Here is a 15,171-nt window from a genome sequence, read left to right as displayed (position 1 = left end):
TATTTTCTAAACAGTTAAGTGGCTGCACTGTTTTATAATCCCAACAGCACTGAGTGAGGGTTTCAATTCTCCATATTCCTACCGATACTTGTTATTGTATGTCATTTTAATTTTAACCAACCCCGCGGGTGTTAAGAAGTATCTCATTGTGGTTTCAATTTTCATTTACCTAACAACTAATGATGCTGAACACCTTTTTGTTGAACTTACAGGTCAAATTGAGGAATGCTGCCATCTTACCAATATTATGCCTTCTGCTTCATGAACAGAACATGACATGTCTTTCCATTTATTTAGGTCTCCTTTAATTAATTTTTTAAAAAGATTTTATTTATTTATTTGTCAGAGAGAGAGAGAGGAAGAGCACAAGTAGAGAGAACAGCAGGCAGAGAGAGAGGCAGGCTCCCCTCTGAGCAAGGAGCCCAAGGTGGAACTCAATCCCAGGACCCTGAGATCATGACCTGAGCGGAAGGCAAATGCTGAACTGACTGAGCCACCCAGGCGTCCCTCCTTTAATTTCTTTCAAAGATGTTTTTTAGTTTTCAGAGCTTAAGTTGTGCATTAAAAAAAATACTTAACTCCTAGGGTGCCTGGGTGGCTCAGTGAGTTAAAGCCTCTGCCTTTGGCTCAGGTCATGGTCTCAGTTCCTGGGATCGAGCCCCACATTGGGCTCTCTGCTCAGCGGGGAGCTTGCTTCCCTGTCTCTCTCTGCCTGCCTCTGTCCCTACTTGTGATCTCTCTCTCTGTCAAATAAATAAATAAAATCTTTAAAAAACAAAAAAACTTAACTCCTGAAGAATTTCTTTAAGTATTTCTTATAAGACAGCACAACTATCAAAATTTCTCCCCATATTTTTTGTTTGTTTTTGTATCTGGGAAGGTCTTTACTTCATTTGTGAAAGATAATTTTGCTAGAAATAAGATTCTTGGTTGACATCTTTTTATCTTTCAGCACTTTGAATACATTATTCCACTGCCTTTTGGCCTCCATTGTTTCCAATGAGAAATCAAATGTAAAACTTATTAGGGTTCCCTTGTATGTGACAAGTCATATTTTTCTTGCTGCTTTCGAAACTCTCCCTTTGTCTTTGGCTCTCAGCAGTTGTACCATAAAGTGTCTGTGTGTGGAACTCTTTTTGTTTCTTTTACTTGAAATTCATTGAGTTTCTGAGCTGTACAGATTAGTTTTTTTCTTCTTCAACCTCTTTCCAAGGAAATTATTTCCTGTGGGGACAGCTTCAGAACTCTCTGTTCTTAGGGACTACATGTCCCCCTGGACAAAATCTCTGAACCATTGCCCCAGAGCTGGTGGTAGGCAAAGTAGCCCTTGGAGAGACACCCTGCTTTATGGCTTGGATCCTGGACGAGGGTGGATACCCTCTGTCTTTTCGGATCGTCTCTCCTGGGTGGAACATCTCCCTTACAAACAATCTGGGACAAGCTGAACAAAGAGATTCTATTGGTTATACTCGCCAGGAATCCAGTCTCTACTGCTCAGAGCTCACGGGATCGAGGTGGGTAAATCCTTAAAATGTTTTCATATCCTTTCTTCTCAGATTAGAGATAAAGAAAAAGCAGCCTAGGTGGGGAGGCCTCGGTGGAGAGCTCTGTGGTCACTGGAGGCGGAACCAAAGCAAAAGACCCAGAGGGTTTGAGTGGGATGGTGAGGATGGGAGCAAAGGGACCTGAGGGAAGGAGAAGGGGCAGGCAGAGATGGGGCTCTCCCACTTGCATCTTGGTGCTGGATCTGCCACAGGTCTCCGAGCTCCGCTCTGGGAACATAAATAAAGGGCATGGAGAGGAAATTCCGGAAGGTGCAGCTGTGAATCCACCCTCCAGTCCTGCAAATACGCGGCAAAAGCCTCTGGCAAATACGTGGCAAAAGCCTCTGGCTGTCTGTGCCCATTGCTGGGGCATGGGGCTCAAGCCTTTCCATTCTCTCTCCACTGTCACTATACTCCAAATGGGGATCCTTGCTTTTCTTTTGGGCTCCCCAGGCATGCTTAAAACTAGACCGAGCTTTTGGATAAGACAGCAACCCTGCGCTAGCCTTGAACATGAACTGAATTTAGCCTGCCACAAATTCCTGTCCATGCAGAGGCCTGAGGCACCCTCAGCTCCTCTGACCGACACTGCCAAAGTTTTGTTTTGGTCAGTACACCATCCTACCTCTTGCACTCTGGGTGAGGCTTCTGCTGCCCATCAGGAGGGGTGGACAAAGTCTGTTTACCCAGGAACTTGGCAGGAGATGTGGGTGAAGTAGCCTCCAGACAAAAGCACACCCAGATCCTGGTGGCCTTTGTCAGAGGAACACAGCTGGGAGGCAACAAGCAAACGGTTCGGGGTGATGCAGATGATAAACAAACAGGGAAGTGCATTCATACCAGAGCTAGAGAAAACCCTTGAGTGTCCTTTACTTGTTTTCTAGAAAGACCTTTCTGAAAATCTTGCTTCTCTTGGCTGAGTGGAGGCCCGACACCTTCTCCCCTTTGGAATCGGACAGAGAGCTAAGTCTGAGAATGAATGTGGTTAATATTCAGGCTGTCCTGACAGCTGAGCGGCCAGTCCCCATGCCAGCCAGCAGTATTTCCTGGTAGCTTGTAAGCCTGACAGAAAGAATACAGTCTAAGCCTGCCTACTACTCAAAGTTTTTACCTTTGCCAGAGCCCACCCAGGCCTCAGAGGATTCACATCCCTGGAAGCTTCCTTATGCAGTCCCATGTAGTGGCCAACTAGATACCGGCCTTGGTCTGTCTCATCATCCCTCCTTTGATACTCCCAATGCCTCCCATAAGTGCCCTGATAACAGAGGAGAACCCCTTTTTCCTACCTCATACCTTTGGGCTATGGGTGGAGAATCATTGTGTCCTGCTCTGTCCATGCCCTGACCCCAGGTCCCAGGAAAGATGGTACAAGGCCTCTAGAGGTCCAGCCCCTTTGCTGAAGGCTCTATCAAGCTCAAGGGTGTACCCACCAGGAGCTCCACCCATGGGTTCCTAAAGGAGGCAGCCACCTGTTGGAGAGGACAGAAATCCATGTGATGAAGCAATATGCCTGTCTCACGCCACTAGGAACCTGTCACAGAAAGCTGGTCCTTAACAAAAAGGCTTTCATGGGGCTGAGGGGAAGCAGTACTCAGCTCAAAAGTGAGTGCCTCATTTTCCCCACCTATGGACTGAAGGGGGTCAGGTCTACCTAATGATGTTCCAAGAGAAAAGTGGGCATGTTTGAGGGGAAGGAGAGCCCATGCCACCAGCCAGGCTCACCCCTACTGCTTGCCCTGTGACCCTTTTGATAAATCTGGGTCCCCTAGAGAGCAGGACATGTGCTGCCCTCTCTATTTCTTCAGCCTTAGGGCAGGAGGCCTTTGAGTTTTCTCACATGAAGTCCCTTTCTCTTTGGGGTCTGTGGCACTGAAGGGCTATATGGAGAGCCACACTGGTCTTGCCACTGCAGTAGGTCTCAGCAACAAGGACTCCATATCAGACAGACTGGGGATGCTTGGGGTCCCTTCCTTCCTCACCAGAAGTTTCAGTCCCAATCCATGGAGCCAGATCTCACCAGTCCCTGCTCCCATTCCTGTGCTGCCAGCCTGCAGACAACGTAGCTAAGAGGTGCCTGGCACTCCACCCAGCAAGGGAAAATACAGGTTCCTCCAGCTCTGACTCCAGAGACAGAAGAAGGACCTTTGCTTGGATTCTTACTGTCTCTATCCTTGAAGTAAAAAATAATTTGGGTCAAGATAGACCAGCTGGAGCAACAAGATAAATAAAGATGGTATAAGATGGTGACTCATGGAATCAAATAAGTGTGCATGAGTCTGTACTTATATAAAGTAATAATTTTGTGAATAAATAAGTGGGAGTGAGAGGGAATCTCTTATGCAGAGAAGAATTCCAATTAATAAATTGGAAGGAATGTAGAAGGAACGTGGGAGATGCAAAATCACCACTAGGCAAACACCACCTGCTACTTGTTTCTGTGAAGGTTCTCAGATGGATGCTAACACCAGTGGGTAAATGTTTGAGGATAAACAGGATACCTGAAGAGTCTCAAAGTCTCTCCCCTAAGATATTTATCAATTATGAAGAGGGAAAATAGTGACTTTAGGGTGGAGAAACCCAGCAGACACCATCTTAACCAAGTGACCAAGGTTGACATTGCCATTAACAAACTGTACTGTACCGAGGGATACCTAGGTGCGTCAGTTGGCTAAGCGGCTGTCTTCAGCTTAGGTCATGATCCCAGGGTGCTGGGATCGAGTCCCATAACAGGCTCCTTGTTCAGCAGGGAAACTGCTTCTCCCTCTGTGTGCCACTTCCCCTGCTTGTGCTCTCTGACAAACAAATAAATAAAATCTTAGAAACAGACAAACAAGCTGTATTGACACCATATATACACCGGTATATGTCCCTGAGGACATATGGCTTCTATGATATTCTGACCAAGCAGTATATGAGCTCACTCTTACCATGAGAGAAATCATGCAAATCCACGCCAGGGGACATTCACCAAAATAACCGATAGACTTACAGAAGTTGTTAACGTCATGAAAGATAAGGCAAGACTGGGGCACTGTCACAGACTGGGGGAGACTAAGGAGACATGTCAACTAAATACAACATGGGCTTCTGGCTTGGATCCAAACACAGGAAAAGAACATTACTAGAAAAACCAGTGAAATTCAAATACTGTCTGTAGTTTGGTTAATTGTACTTCAACCAACATTGATTTCCTGATTTTTATACATGAATTATGGTTATGTAATTATTAACATTAAGGGAAGCTGGTTGAAAGGTATATATGAATTCTCTATACTATTTTTACAAATTTCTCTGTCAAAAATTAAATCAAAATGAAGTTTTAAAAAATGTAATTCTTAAAAAAACAAAAAACAAAACAAAACAAAAACAACAAAAAAAAATGTAATTCTTAGTGACCACACAAGAATAGTAAATTGGACTTCACAAACAACCATCCCTGTGGGGGTCAGGTGTTGGTTCAGCTGTCCCAGAGAGTATGTCCTCTGGGAGATCCTGCACAGAGGTGTAAAGCAGAAACAATTTGATAACAGTTCCTTTACCTGTGTCTTGCCAGGTGGGACACCTGTTCAGGGCCCCTGGGCTTGAACCTATGGTTGAACTAGGGCCACTTCTCCCATGGGCACTGGCCGGTCAGTGTGGGGTTGGAACTATGTCTTATTCTGTGGGCCCTGGAACTTCCTCAGGGGGAAAGGGGCTCAGCCTGCAGCAAGTCTCATCACCCATGATACTGGCTGCAACTTGACCTTAGCACAGCTCCCATGATGCCCATGTGTACAGCCAGAGGTAATGGGGTCCTGCCCTACCTCTCCTCACCCACTGGCTGATGCTGCCCATTTGCTGGTGCTGGGGACTATAGCATGGCCTCACCGAGTCCTCCCAATAACTCAAAGAAGCTGTGCACGCTTATGATCCTCATTTTTAAAATGGTAAAAAAACAAAACAAAAAGCCCACCCAAACAACATAACACAGTAAACAAAACAAAAAACCCACCCAAACAACATGACACAGTATTTACTATATTAATGGTTTTTAAGTATACAGTTCAGTAGAGTTAAATATATCCATATTGTTATTCAATCTCCAGAACTCTTTTCATCTTGCAAATCTAAACTCTCTATCATTGACCTATGTAACTCCCATTCCCCCCTGCCCCTAGTAACTACTTCTTTCTGTTTCTATGAGTTTGACTACTCTCATTATTTCATGTAAGTGAAATTTCATGTAAATGAAATCACACAGTTTTTGTCTTTTTGTTACTGGCTTATTTCACTTAGCATAATGTCCTCAAAGTTCATCTGTATTTTAGCACATGTCAGAATTTCCCTCCTTTGTAAGGCTGAATAATATTCCAATATATGCCACATTTTCTTTATCTATTAATCCATTGATGGACATCTGGGATGATTTTACCTTTCGGTTGTTGTGTATAATGTTGCTATGAACATAAATGTACAAATATTTATTTGAGACTTTGCTTTCAATTCTTGTGTATCTATGCCTAGAAGTGATATTGCTGGATTCAATGTAATTTTTCTTCTAAATTCTTGAGGAACTGCCATACTGTTTTTCACAGTGGCTACACCTTTTTACTCCTACCAGTAGTGCACAGGGGGTCCCATTTCTCTACATCCTTGCCAACACTTGTTATTCTCTGTATTTTTTTTTTTTTTTTTTTTTTTTTTGGATAGGAGCCATCCTAATGGATGTGAGGGGACATCTCATTGTGTTTTTTATTTATATTTCCTTCATGATTAGTCATGTTGAGCCCATTTTCATACACTTGGATCTCCTCTTACAGTTAAGGAAACAAAGAGGCTTTTAGCAGTGATGTAACCTGCTGTGGTGAGCCAAGAGGCTAGGCATGGGGTCACAACTGGCCCTCCAGTCTGACTCCAGAACTTCTCCCTGGGTCACATTCTCTCTGGGGAGAGCCACCTCCCCCTACTTACCCTGGTGCTTCTCCCCTTCTTCCTCCCAAACAGCAGCACCCATTTGTCTCTTATTTTACCCCACAACCCAAAAAGGAAGCAAAGAAGGGAAAGGCTGCTGAAAAAAGCAAACCATTTTGCATTAGTGTGAACATGTGATGATACGCGGCCCCAGAGGTACTCACAGGATACTATGAGCAAAGCACAACAGGGAGAGCTATGGCCTTGGAGACCAACAGCTACCCCAATCTTCACCCTTCCCTTCACCAGCAAAGAAGGGAAAAGAGACAGGTCAAACCAGTTGTCGGGGGTTGGTGAGGCTACTAGGGCTAGCTCCAGTTCAAGCTCTGGTGAGACTTCCAGGAATTGAGTTGGAGGGAGTTGCCCCCAATCTTAGATGCCTGAGGAACAGGCTGTGGGCAAAGGATGGGCACACACTAGAAGCCCCTGCTAGGGGATCAACACCAGAGAATCAGGGTCAATTCACAGCCCAAGGTAGCTGTGGTGCCAATGCTGGGGGGATCCAGAGGTGGTCCACAGGCTGAGCCCACTTTTCACAGGTCCTATAGACTCTGTAGTCATCACTCCTAGCTGGCCACCAGGCTCTTGCCAAGGAAACTCCTGCAGATTCCTCACTGGTCTTGTTGTTTTTCATAGCAACTAGAGTAAGCCTCTGCCAACTCCGGCCATGTTACCCCTTGCTTAGAACCCTTATTATTTCCTTATTTCCTCACTCTCCTCAGAGTAAAATCAATTCCTCAACATTCCTGCAATGCCCACTGTGAAATGATTTCTGTAGGCATTTCTAGCCACATCTGCCATTCCCTGAACACCAGCTACCTGGATCTATGGAATTCCATCCACAGAATCTGCCATGTTCTTTGCTTAGACAAGGTCTACTCGTATTTCCAGATTCAGATCAAATTTTATCTCTTCTTCTTGGAGTATTTCCTCACCCTTTTATCCCTACGGAGAGGATTAATTGTATGTATTGTCCCAGGTCACACAGCAAGTCAGCCAGAATTTGAATTCAGGCTCCAGAATTTGATTAGCAAGCAGGGTGGAAGTTAGCCCCCCTCTATAACGTGGCAGTGTGCCCCATGGGCATCTGAGCTTTGAGAGCAGGCACCAAACCCCAGATGTCTACAGCCTGGTGCCCACACAAGGCCAGTTGTGGTGTCTGACAATTGCCACATTGGGAAAAGAAGTAAGGGCTAAGAGGACCACACTCAAGTTTTTCTTGGGAGGAACATAGAGTGGGGGAAAAGAAACTGGGAAATTCCACCTTCCTGATAAGGAAAAGCAGGAAACTAGATAAGGTATACCCTCCTCAAATGGACCCAGCATCTCATGGCCCTTACCAGATAGATGCAAAGCAAGAAGTACAGGGGAGGAAGTGTGTGTGTAGCCTGACTCCTGAAAACTTCCCACCAAACCACTTAGGATCCCAAGGGGCTAATGGCATAACCTGAAACCCCTGTCCACCACTGGATCCTGTGCTCAAAGGGGTCTGAGTGAGTCGGTCTGCTTATCAGTACATTGGGGCTGGGTTTATGGCTCCTATGGTCCCCTGAACCCAGTCACCATCAGGAGGGTCTCTGCTCCTTTTCAAAGAAATTGGAGCCCCAAGACAGGACCTCAAGCCTCACCAAAAGATGACAGAACAGTAGACCCCCTGCTGCTTGGAGAAGTCTGTGGCCAGGGAACAGGTCAGACCTGCCTATCGCACACCGGGCAGCAAGGCTCTTTGTGTCTGCACTTGGGCTCAGCAGAGATCCCTAGACCCCTCCTCACGTGGGGAGCAGGAACTTGACAGGGACTGTCCATCTGAGCAGTTGGGACAGGCCTCTTGGGAAACAATTTCCTCCGTTGTGAAACTCGTAAAGGAAAAGACAGTTGGTGACAACAGTCCCTGCGCCATCCCCTTCAACCGATCATGAATAAGCCTCACAGAAGTCCTGCTCTTGTGGGTGGCCCACACATGTTAGACGGGTCACCCAGGTTGCTCCCCAGCCACTCAGGTTTGAGGGAAAGCGGGGAACGCTCACCCAGAGACTGCCAGGGCGTCTCCAGGGGTCTGAAGCAGATGGAGAGTCGTTCACATACTCACCTCGGTCACGATGGTGGACAGGTAGATGTCCTGGCTGAACTCCCAGCCATCCACGCAGCTCTCCTGCTCCAGCTGCTCCAGGTCCACATCGCGCCCCGGCTCCAGCCCGAGCGCCGAGAAGTTGGCGATCACCGCCAGCCGGTAGCGCCGGCAGCTGTGAGGCACCTCGCGGCCGTCCAGCAGCCGCAGCGGGATACTGTGGTTGCGCCACGCGCGGCTCAGGTTCGCGGTGTCCGGCACCCGGCAGCGGTGCTCCGGGGCGGCGGCCAGGAACACGACAGACATTCCATTGAAGCCGTTGGGGATGATGCTGGCGCTGAGCAGAAAGAAGATGAGGCGCTGGAAGGGCCCCCACTCGCCCAGGAAGGTGGTCACCTCGTCGTAGTCCCGCATGCTGCCCACCGCGGGTCCGCGGCTGCAACAAGGGGTGCTGAGAGCGGCCCCCGGACAGAGTCGCGCAGTCGAGGGCTTGCTCGGAGCGTTCCCGGCGGCCAGACTGCCTGCAGGAGACTGGGGCGCACAGCCAGGTAAGTGTCCCGGGGAAACAGGCTGCGGGCGTTCGAACGCTCCCGGGAGCGAGGCGCAAAGCTGGAAGCCACAGCAGGCTCTCGGGACCACACCCCCATCCCCGCAGGGGCGGGGAAGATAAGGGAGGGGAGGGGAGGGAGCCAACGAGGCCGGGGTGGGGCTCCCCGCGGGCTTCGCCTCGTGCTCCGCCCCTCTGCCCCCGCGACCCCTTTGCCGAGCCTGACCCAGCCGGGGGTGTAGCCTGCCTGAGGCAATGGAAACTCGGCTCCCGCGCACCCCGCGTCACCCGCGACCCCAAATGCTGAGCTTTCAGACCCAAGCCGCGCTTTTGGGTCCCACAGGAGAGAGCGTCGCCCCAGGCCTCGCCTGGGACAGGGTTCTCTCCCTGGCCCTTCCAATCTGAAGTTTGAGTTCAGGGGGCCTCCGGCGGAGCGCGGGCGGGCGGGTCCGTGGAGTCGGTGCTCCTGGGAAGCCTCTGCAGGCGCAGGGGTGACGCGAGTACGACCTCTGCGCTGGCACGCACGCGGCTCAGGTGGCCGGCGCCAGGCTCCAGGCGCCAGGGCGCTCACTCCGCACAGTTGGAGGAGGGCTGGGCTCAGTCACCCAAGCGGCGCCTCTCGGGAAAACGTCTTCGGGGTAGCCAGGAGCCTCACCTTTAGAAAAGGGGGAAACAAGCCCAGAGCCCGGAAGGGATGAGCAAGGTCACGCGGCGTCGGTGACAGGCTCTGACGGAGGGAGGGGGGGTGCAGGGGCCACCCGGTCGTCCCGTGATTCCCGCCGGGGCCTCTACAGAGGACTTGCACACGGAGCCTGGCTGTTAGAGCACAGTCAGGTGGCTCTCCTCTCACCACGTCTGGGGTCTGATTTGGATCTCTTCATTGTCCCCATGCCCCGGGGTTCTTTACTGGGGCTGACTGCCAGAGTTTTCTTGGACTGGAAGGCCTCTGGGTTGCAAAAGGCACTACCCCCTCTCTGGGAAGGGGGGTGGCGGGGAGGAGAAGGTCCAGTTTGGCTAGATCTGGCAGGGAAACCAAAGCAGGGACCACATATTGCTCGGTGCCCAGGCTTAGGGCCCTCTGCTATTGCGTGAGCTAGCCAGAGACTGTACTCTGTGGGTCCTGGAGTTCATGAGGCAATCAGATGAGATTGGCAGGTGTTTCGAGATTGTGTACAAGGGTGTTTGCTTCTCCAGGCCCCGGTTAGGAGACTGAGGGACATTTCTGCCTCGGTTTTCATAGCTTGCAGTCTGACCCCTCCACTTAAGCTGGCTTCTCACTCCCTTGGAACCTGTTTTCTTTTCTGTGATAAGACCATATGTCTGGGGTGCCTGGGTGGCTCAGTCCTTAAGCGTTTGGGGTCATGATCCCTGGGTCCTGTGATCCAGACCCCATCAGGCTTCCTGGAGGGTGGGAAGGGAAGGGGATGCCTGCTTCTCCCTCTTCCACTCCCCCGCCTGTGCTCCCTCTCTTGCCCTGTCTCTCTCTGTCAAATAAATAAATAAAATCTTTTAAAAAAAGGAAAAAGACCATATGTTGTTCTGCGCCAGGACAGGTCTGATTTATGCCTGTTAGTTGTGTGAAATTATTAATAGCACATCTCTTTACTTTAAAAAGTATTTTTGGGGCACCTGGGTGCCACAGTTGGTTGGGTACACAACCCTTGATTTTAGCTCAGGTAATGATCTCAGGGTGTTGGGATTGCATGAGACACTCCCCCACCCCCCAAGAGCTTCACACTCAGTGGGGAGTTTGTTTTGGGATTCTCTCTCCTCCTGCCCTCCCCACTCCCCTGCAGAAATAAATAAAGAAATCTTTTTAAAAATTTCCTTTAAGGGGCGCCTGGGTGGCTCAGTGGGTTAACGCCTCTGCCTTCGGTTCGGGTCATGGTCCCAGGGTCCTGGGGATCGAGTCCCGCATCTCGCATCGGGCTCTCTGCTCTGCAGGGAGCCTGCTTCCTCCTCTCTCTCTTCCTGCCTCTCTGCCTACTTGTGATCTCTGTCAAATAAATAAATTAAAAATCTTTTAAAAAAATTTTCCTTTAAACAATAATCTATGTCATAATTGTCTTACTTACCTTGAATTTCATCCTTCCCTTTTCCCCCAAAAGAAAAGCTAAGTCTGAGATAAAAAGTTATGCGGAGATAGCTAATTTCGAGTAGTGATCCCAGGAAAAGGAAGTGAGGGGCTAGGAAGAGTGAACAGGGAAGAAGATAAGGCCAGCAAAGACTGTGTAACTGAGCAGGTTATTGGAACCTGGGTCAGTAATTATATTATGCTGAAATATATTAGATCCTAAAGCCAAAGGAAAAAATTAATAATATTGATCCTATCTTTACTTCAAATTTTGATATTATTGATCATGGATTTTTATATAGACTCATATATTTTTAGGACCCTGAAATCATGACCTGAGCCAAAGGCAGACCTTTAACTGACTGAGCCACCCAGGTGCCCCTAGAGATACTTTTTTTTTTTTTACAACAATGAAGGAAAAGTGTTACTTGCATTCAGTAGGCAGAGGCCAGAAATTTATGAAACATCCTAAAATGCACAGGACAGCCCCCCACAACAAACAAAAATGATCTGGCCCAAAACTTCAAAAGTGCCAAAGTTAAGAAACCCCAATGATGGCACATAGAATGTATGGTGATTATAAGGATCATGCAGTTGAATGGCTTTTGTTAAGTGTTTTAGAGCCTTGAAGAAAGAAAATGATAGTCCCAGGGTGCCTGGGGAGCTCATTTGGCTAAGTGACCCACTCTTGGCTTCAACTCAGGTTGTAATCTCAGGATTCTCTCTCTTTCTCTGCCCCTCCTCCTGCTCTCTTTCTCTCTCAGATATGTGTTCTCTCTCTCCCTCAAATAAATAAATAAAAGCTTAAAACACACACACAGAAAATGATAGCACACACACAGACACAGAAAATGATGGGCCCAGGTCAGCCATCTATAAACTGAAGGCACACTGTGTTAAGCCTGGAAACCTCCATGACTGCTCTTAACAAGGCCCTAATTCCCTGCGGCCTCAGGGAAGATTGTACTGGAAATCAAATCCAGGATTTAACTGATTTAACTGTAAGAGTAAGACAGCTACATAAAAAGACTGCATGCACAGCTTTTTTTTTTTTTTTTTTTTTTTAAGAGAGAGAGCTTGAGAGCATGATAGCATGAGTTGGGGGGGTGGTGGGAGAGGCTGAGGGAAAGGGAGAGGGAGAATCTTAAGCAGGCTCCACACCTGGCAAGGAGCCCAACACGGGGGTTTGCTGGATCTCATGACCCTGAGATCATAATCTGAACAGAAATTGCTCAGTTGGTTGCTGGGGCACCTGGGTGGCTCAGTCATTGGACACCTGCCTTTGCCTCAGGTCATGATCTCAGGGTCATGGGGATCAAGCCCTGCGTGGGACTCCTTGCTCAGTGGGAAACCTGCTTCTCCCTCTCCCACTACCCCCGCCTGTGTTCCCTCTCTCGCTGTCTCTCTCTGTGTCAAATAAGTAAATAAAATCTTTAAAAAAGGGGGAGTTGGTTGCTTAACCAACTGAGTCCACCCATACACCTCTGCATGCACAGGCCTGATAGGTGTTCTCTGACGAAGTCATACCCCTAATAGGAAATGCATAGAATCCTGAAACATGGAACAGAAACACTTGGTCAATTAATGTGGGCATTTTGAATTCCTGGATTCTCTTAAACCTTCAAGTTCATCAGCAGCAGCTCTCTTCTCCTTCCTATATAAGAGTAACCTCTCCTTGATGGGAATCCCTGCTAAGACTCCTCTAGAGGCAAGGGGCTCCAAAGATGATGCTTATCTTCTTTAAGATCCTCCCCTGCCCACCTCCCACCACTGCCTCCAGACCAACAACTATGGTGAAGTCTCAGCACAGCTCAGGTGGGGAAATATAGACCCTGATCCACAGGGAAGTGGCATACTTATTGGGGAAAAAGAAAAGAAAAAGAAAGGAAAAGAAAGAAAAGGAAAGGAAAGAAAAAAGGAAAGGAAAGAAAAGAAAAAAAAAAAACAAGCCCTATGTTTTGGTAGGAACATGAGACTTTATTAACATAGGAACACTCTGTCATAATGCTGGTTTAACATTGAAGCAAGAATACAGAAAAACATATCCATTTGCTTCCGAGATGGCTCTTTCGACACAATTATAGCCTACTGAAAGAAGCTGGAGATGCCAGAACTTTCTTGACCGATTATGAAAGGAGTAGGAAGGCTCAGGGGAGTGAGAGTGTTAGATTGTATTTATTATGCCAGACCAGAGAGCATATCACCATATTGCATTCCTAAGGCACGTCCTGAAGATACTCCCTTCTCTAAGGCAATACAAAATACACAGGTGAGGATTCCTAGTGTCAGTGAGGATAAGATTCTAGAATAGCAGAGGCTAGATGGTGACACAATCATCAGAGGCAGGGTGGAGGTTGTTACAAGACCAAAGTAGCAACCAGCATGCTTGGTCCTATAGCCATGTGATGGTGAGGGCTAATCGACCACAGTGTTCCTAGGAGTTAAGTGAATGGGCAGATGACCAAGTGTTACTTGACTTGTATAACAAACTCACCTCCAAAAGCAGAAAACTAAGAAGCAGAAGGCTGATGGATACTACCACAATGGGAAAGAGTATTTTCTCATTAATTTCCCAGATGTAGGCCAGTTCATAGGCTCAGAGCCTATTGATTGAAAAGGAGGCCAAGTTTCCTATACTGCCAAAAGTATATACGACAATTATTTCTCTAATCTCTTCCCACAAGGGATCTGTGGCTATCATAGTCTGCTCAAGCTGCCATAACAACATACCACAGACTGGTAGGCTTAAACAACAGAAATTCATTTCTCGTGTCTGGAGGCTGGAAAGTCCGAGATCAAGGGGCTGACAGATTCAGTTTCTCATGAGTCTTCTTCCTGGTTTGTAGACAGCTACCTTCTAATAGGCTCCCTCATGTGTCTTCTTCTAAAGGCACTAATCTTATCATAAGGGCCCCACTCTCATGATCTCATCTAAACATAATTAGTCCCCCAAAACCTCATCTCCAAATATGATTGAGGGTTAGGGCTTCCACATATGAATTTGGGGGAGACACAAATAGTGGTGATCCTTTACCAGAACAACTCTGGCCTGGGAAAAGGGAAAATCCTAGACCTTTCTGGAGCTGTTGGATTCAGAGTATGAGCCAGCCTTGCTCCCAGGGTTTGGGAAACCCCATCATGGTCCCCCAGTTAGACTGGAGGCTCATGAAAGCCAGGTAGTTAATGGAGTTCTCATTCAAACAGGTCTAATGGATGTAAAGATCCATATTGTAGCAGTCCCTAAGTGTATACCTGGTCCATAATAGCTGGGATAGCTAGGTTCTATCAAGAACTTAATATTTACTCTCTGCCCTATTAAATAAGAGCCATTATGGTAGGTAGGGACAAATAGAAGCCTCTAACATGCCCACATTTTTTACCATTTTATTAAGTGAGAAGTAATACCATATCCTGGGAGGAATTGTGAGAGTAGCACCAACATCATGGATTTTCTCTTCAAAATCCTTTAGTAAGGAGAATCAAAAGTGATTTGCTTTTCTGTGGGATGGATAACAGTACATATTCACTTTTCCTATTTATTTATTTATTTGAGAGAGAAAGAGAGAGAGTACAAGTAGGGGGAGCAGCAGAGGCAGAGGGAGAAGCCGATACCCCACTGAGCAGGGAGCCTGATGTAGAGCTCAATCTTAGGACCCTGGGATCATGACCTGAGCCAAAGGCAGAGGCTTAACCAACTGAGCTACCCAGGCACTCCCATATTCACTTTCTTGCCCCTGGGCTATGTCAATTCTCCTATTCTCTGTCACAATATAGTACTTAGTGACTGGCTACCTTGATATTCCCTAAAACATCATGATAGCCACTGTATTGATGACATAATGCTAATATGACTTAACAAGCAAGAAGAAACAAGTGCTCTAGATGTCCTAGTAAGACATACACATGCTAATAGCTTTAGCAATTTGTTTCTAAATAATATGGCAAGTTACCAGAGGACCAGTAGTGTGGAGTATGCCACGCGATTCCC

At 47.4% G+C, this 15,171-nt stretch overlaps 1 protein-coding gene across 3 annotated transcripts in view; it reads right to left on the bottom strand.

The window, feature by feature from the left end:
* Window positions 1–9,742, bottom strand: part of SLC22A4 (solute carrier family 22 member 4) — a 42,496-nt gene extending 32,754 nt beyond the window's left edge. For all 3 annotated transcript variants that reach the window (XR_009407456.1, XM_059417534.1, XM_059417535.1), the window contains exon 1: window positions 8,584–9,742. Coding sequence is in view for 2 of the 3 variants with exons in the window: in XM_059417534.1 (XP_059273517.1) it covers window positions 8,584–8,976 (393 nt within the window). In the remaining variant the exon portion in view is untranslated. The remainder of the gene's footprint in view (window positions 1–8,583) is intronic.
* Between the last annotated feature and the right edge of the window lie 5,429 nt (window positions 9,743–15,171).

Source organism: Mustela nigripes, chromosome 12, assembly GCF_022355385.1.
Source record: "Mustela nigripes isolate SB6536 chromosome 12, MUSNIG.SB6536, whole genome shotgun sequence".
NCBI classification, from domain to species: domain Eukaryota; kingdom Metazoa; phylum Chordata; class Mammalia; order Carnivora; family Mustelidae; genus Mustela; species Mustela nigripes.
The sequence above is the reverse complement of the archived record's forward strand: the minus strand, read 5'-3'. Positions and strand labels throughout refer to the sequence as shown.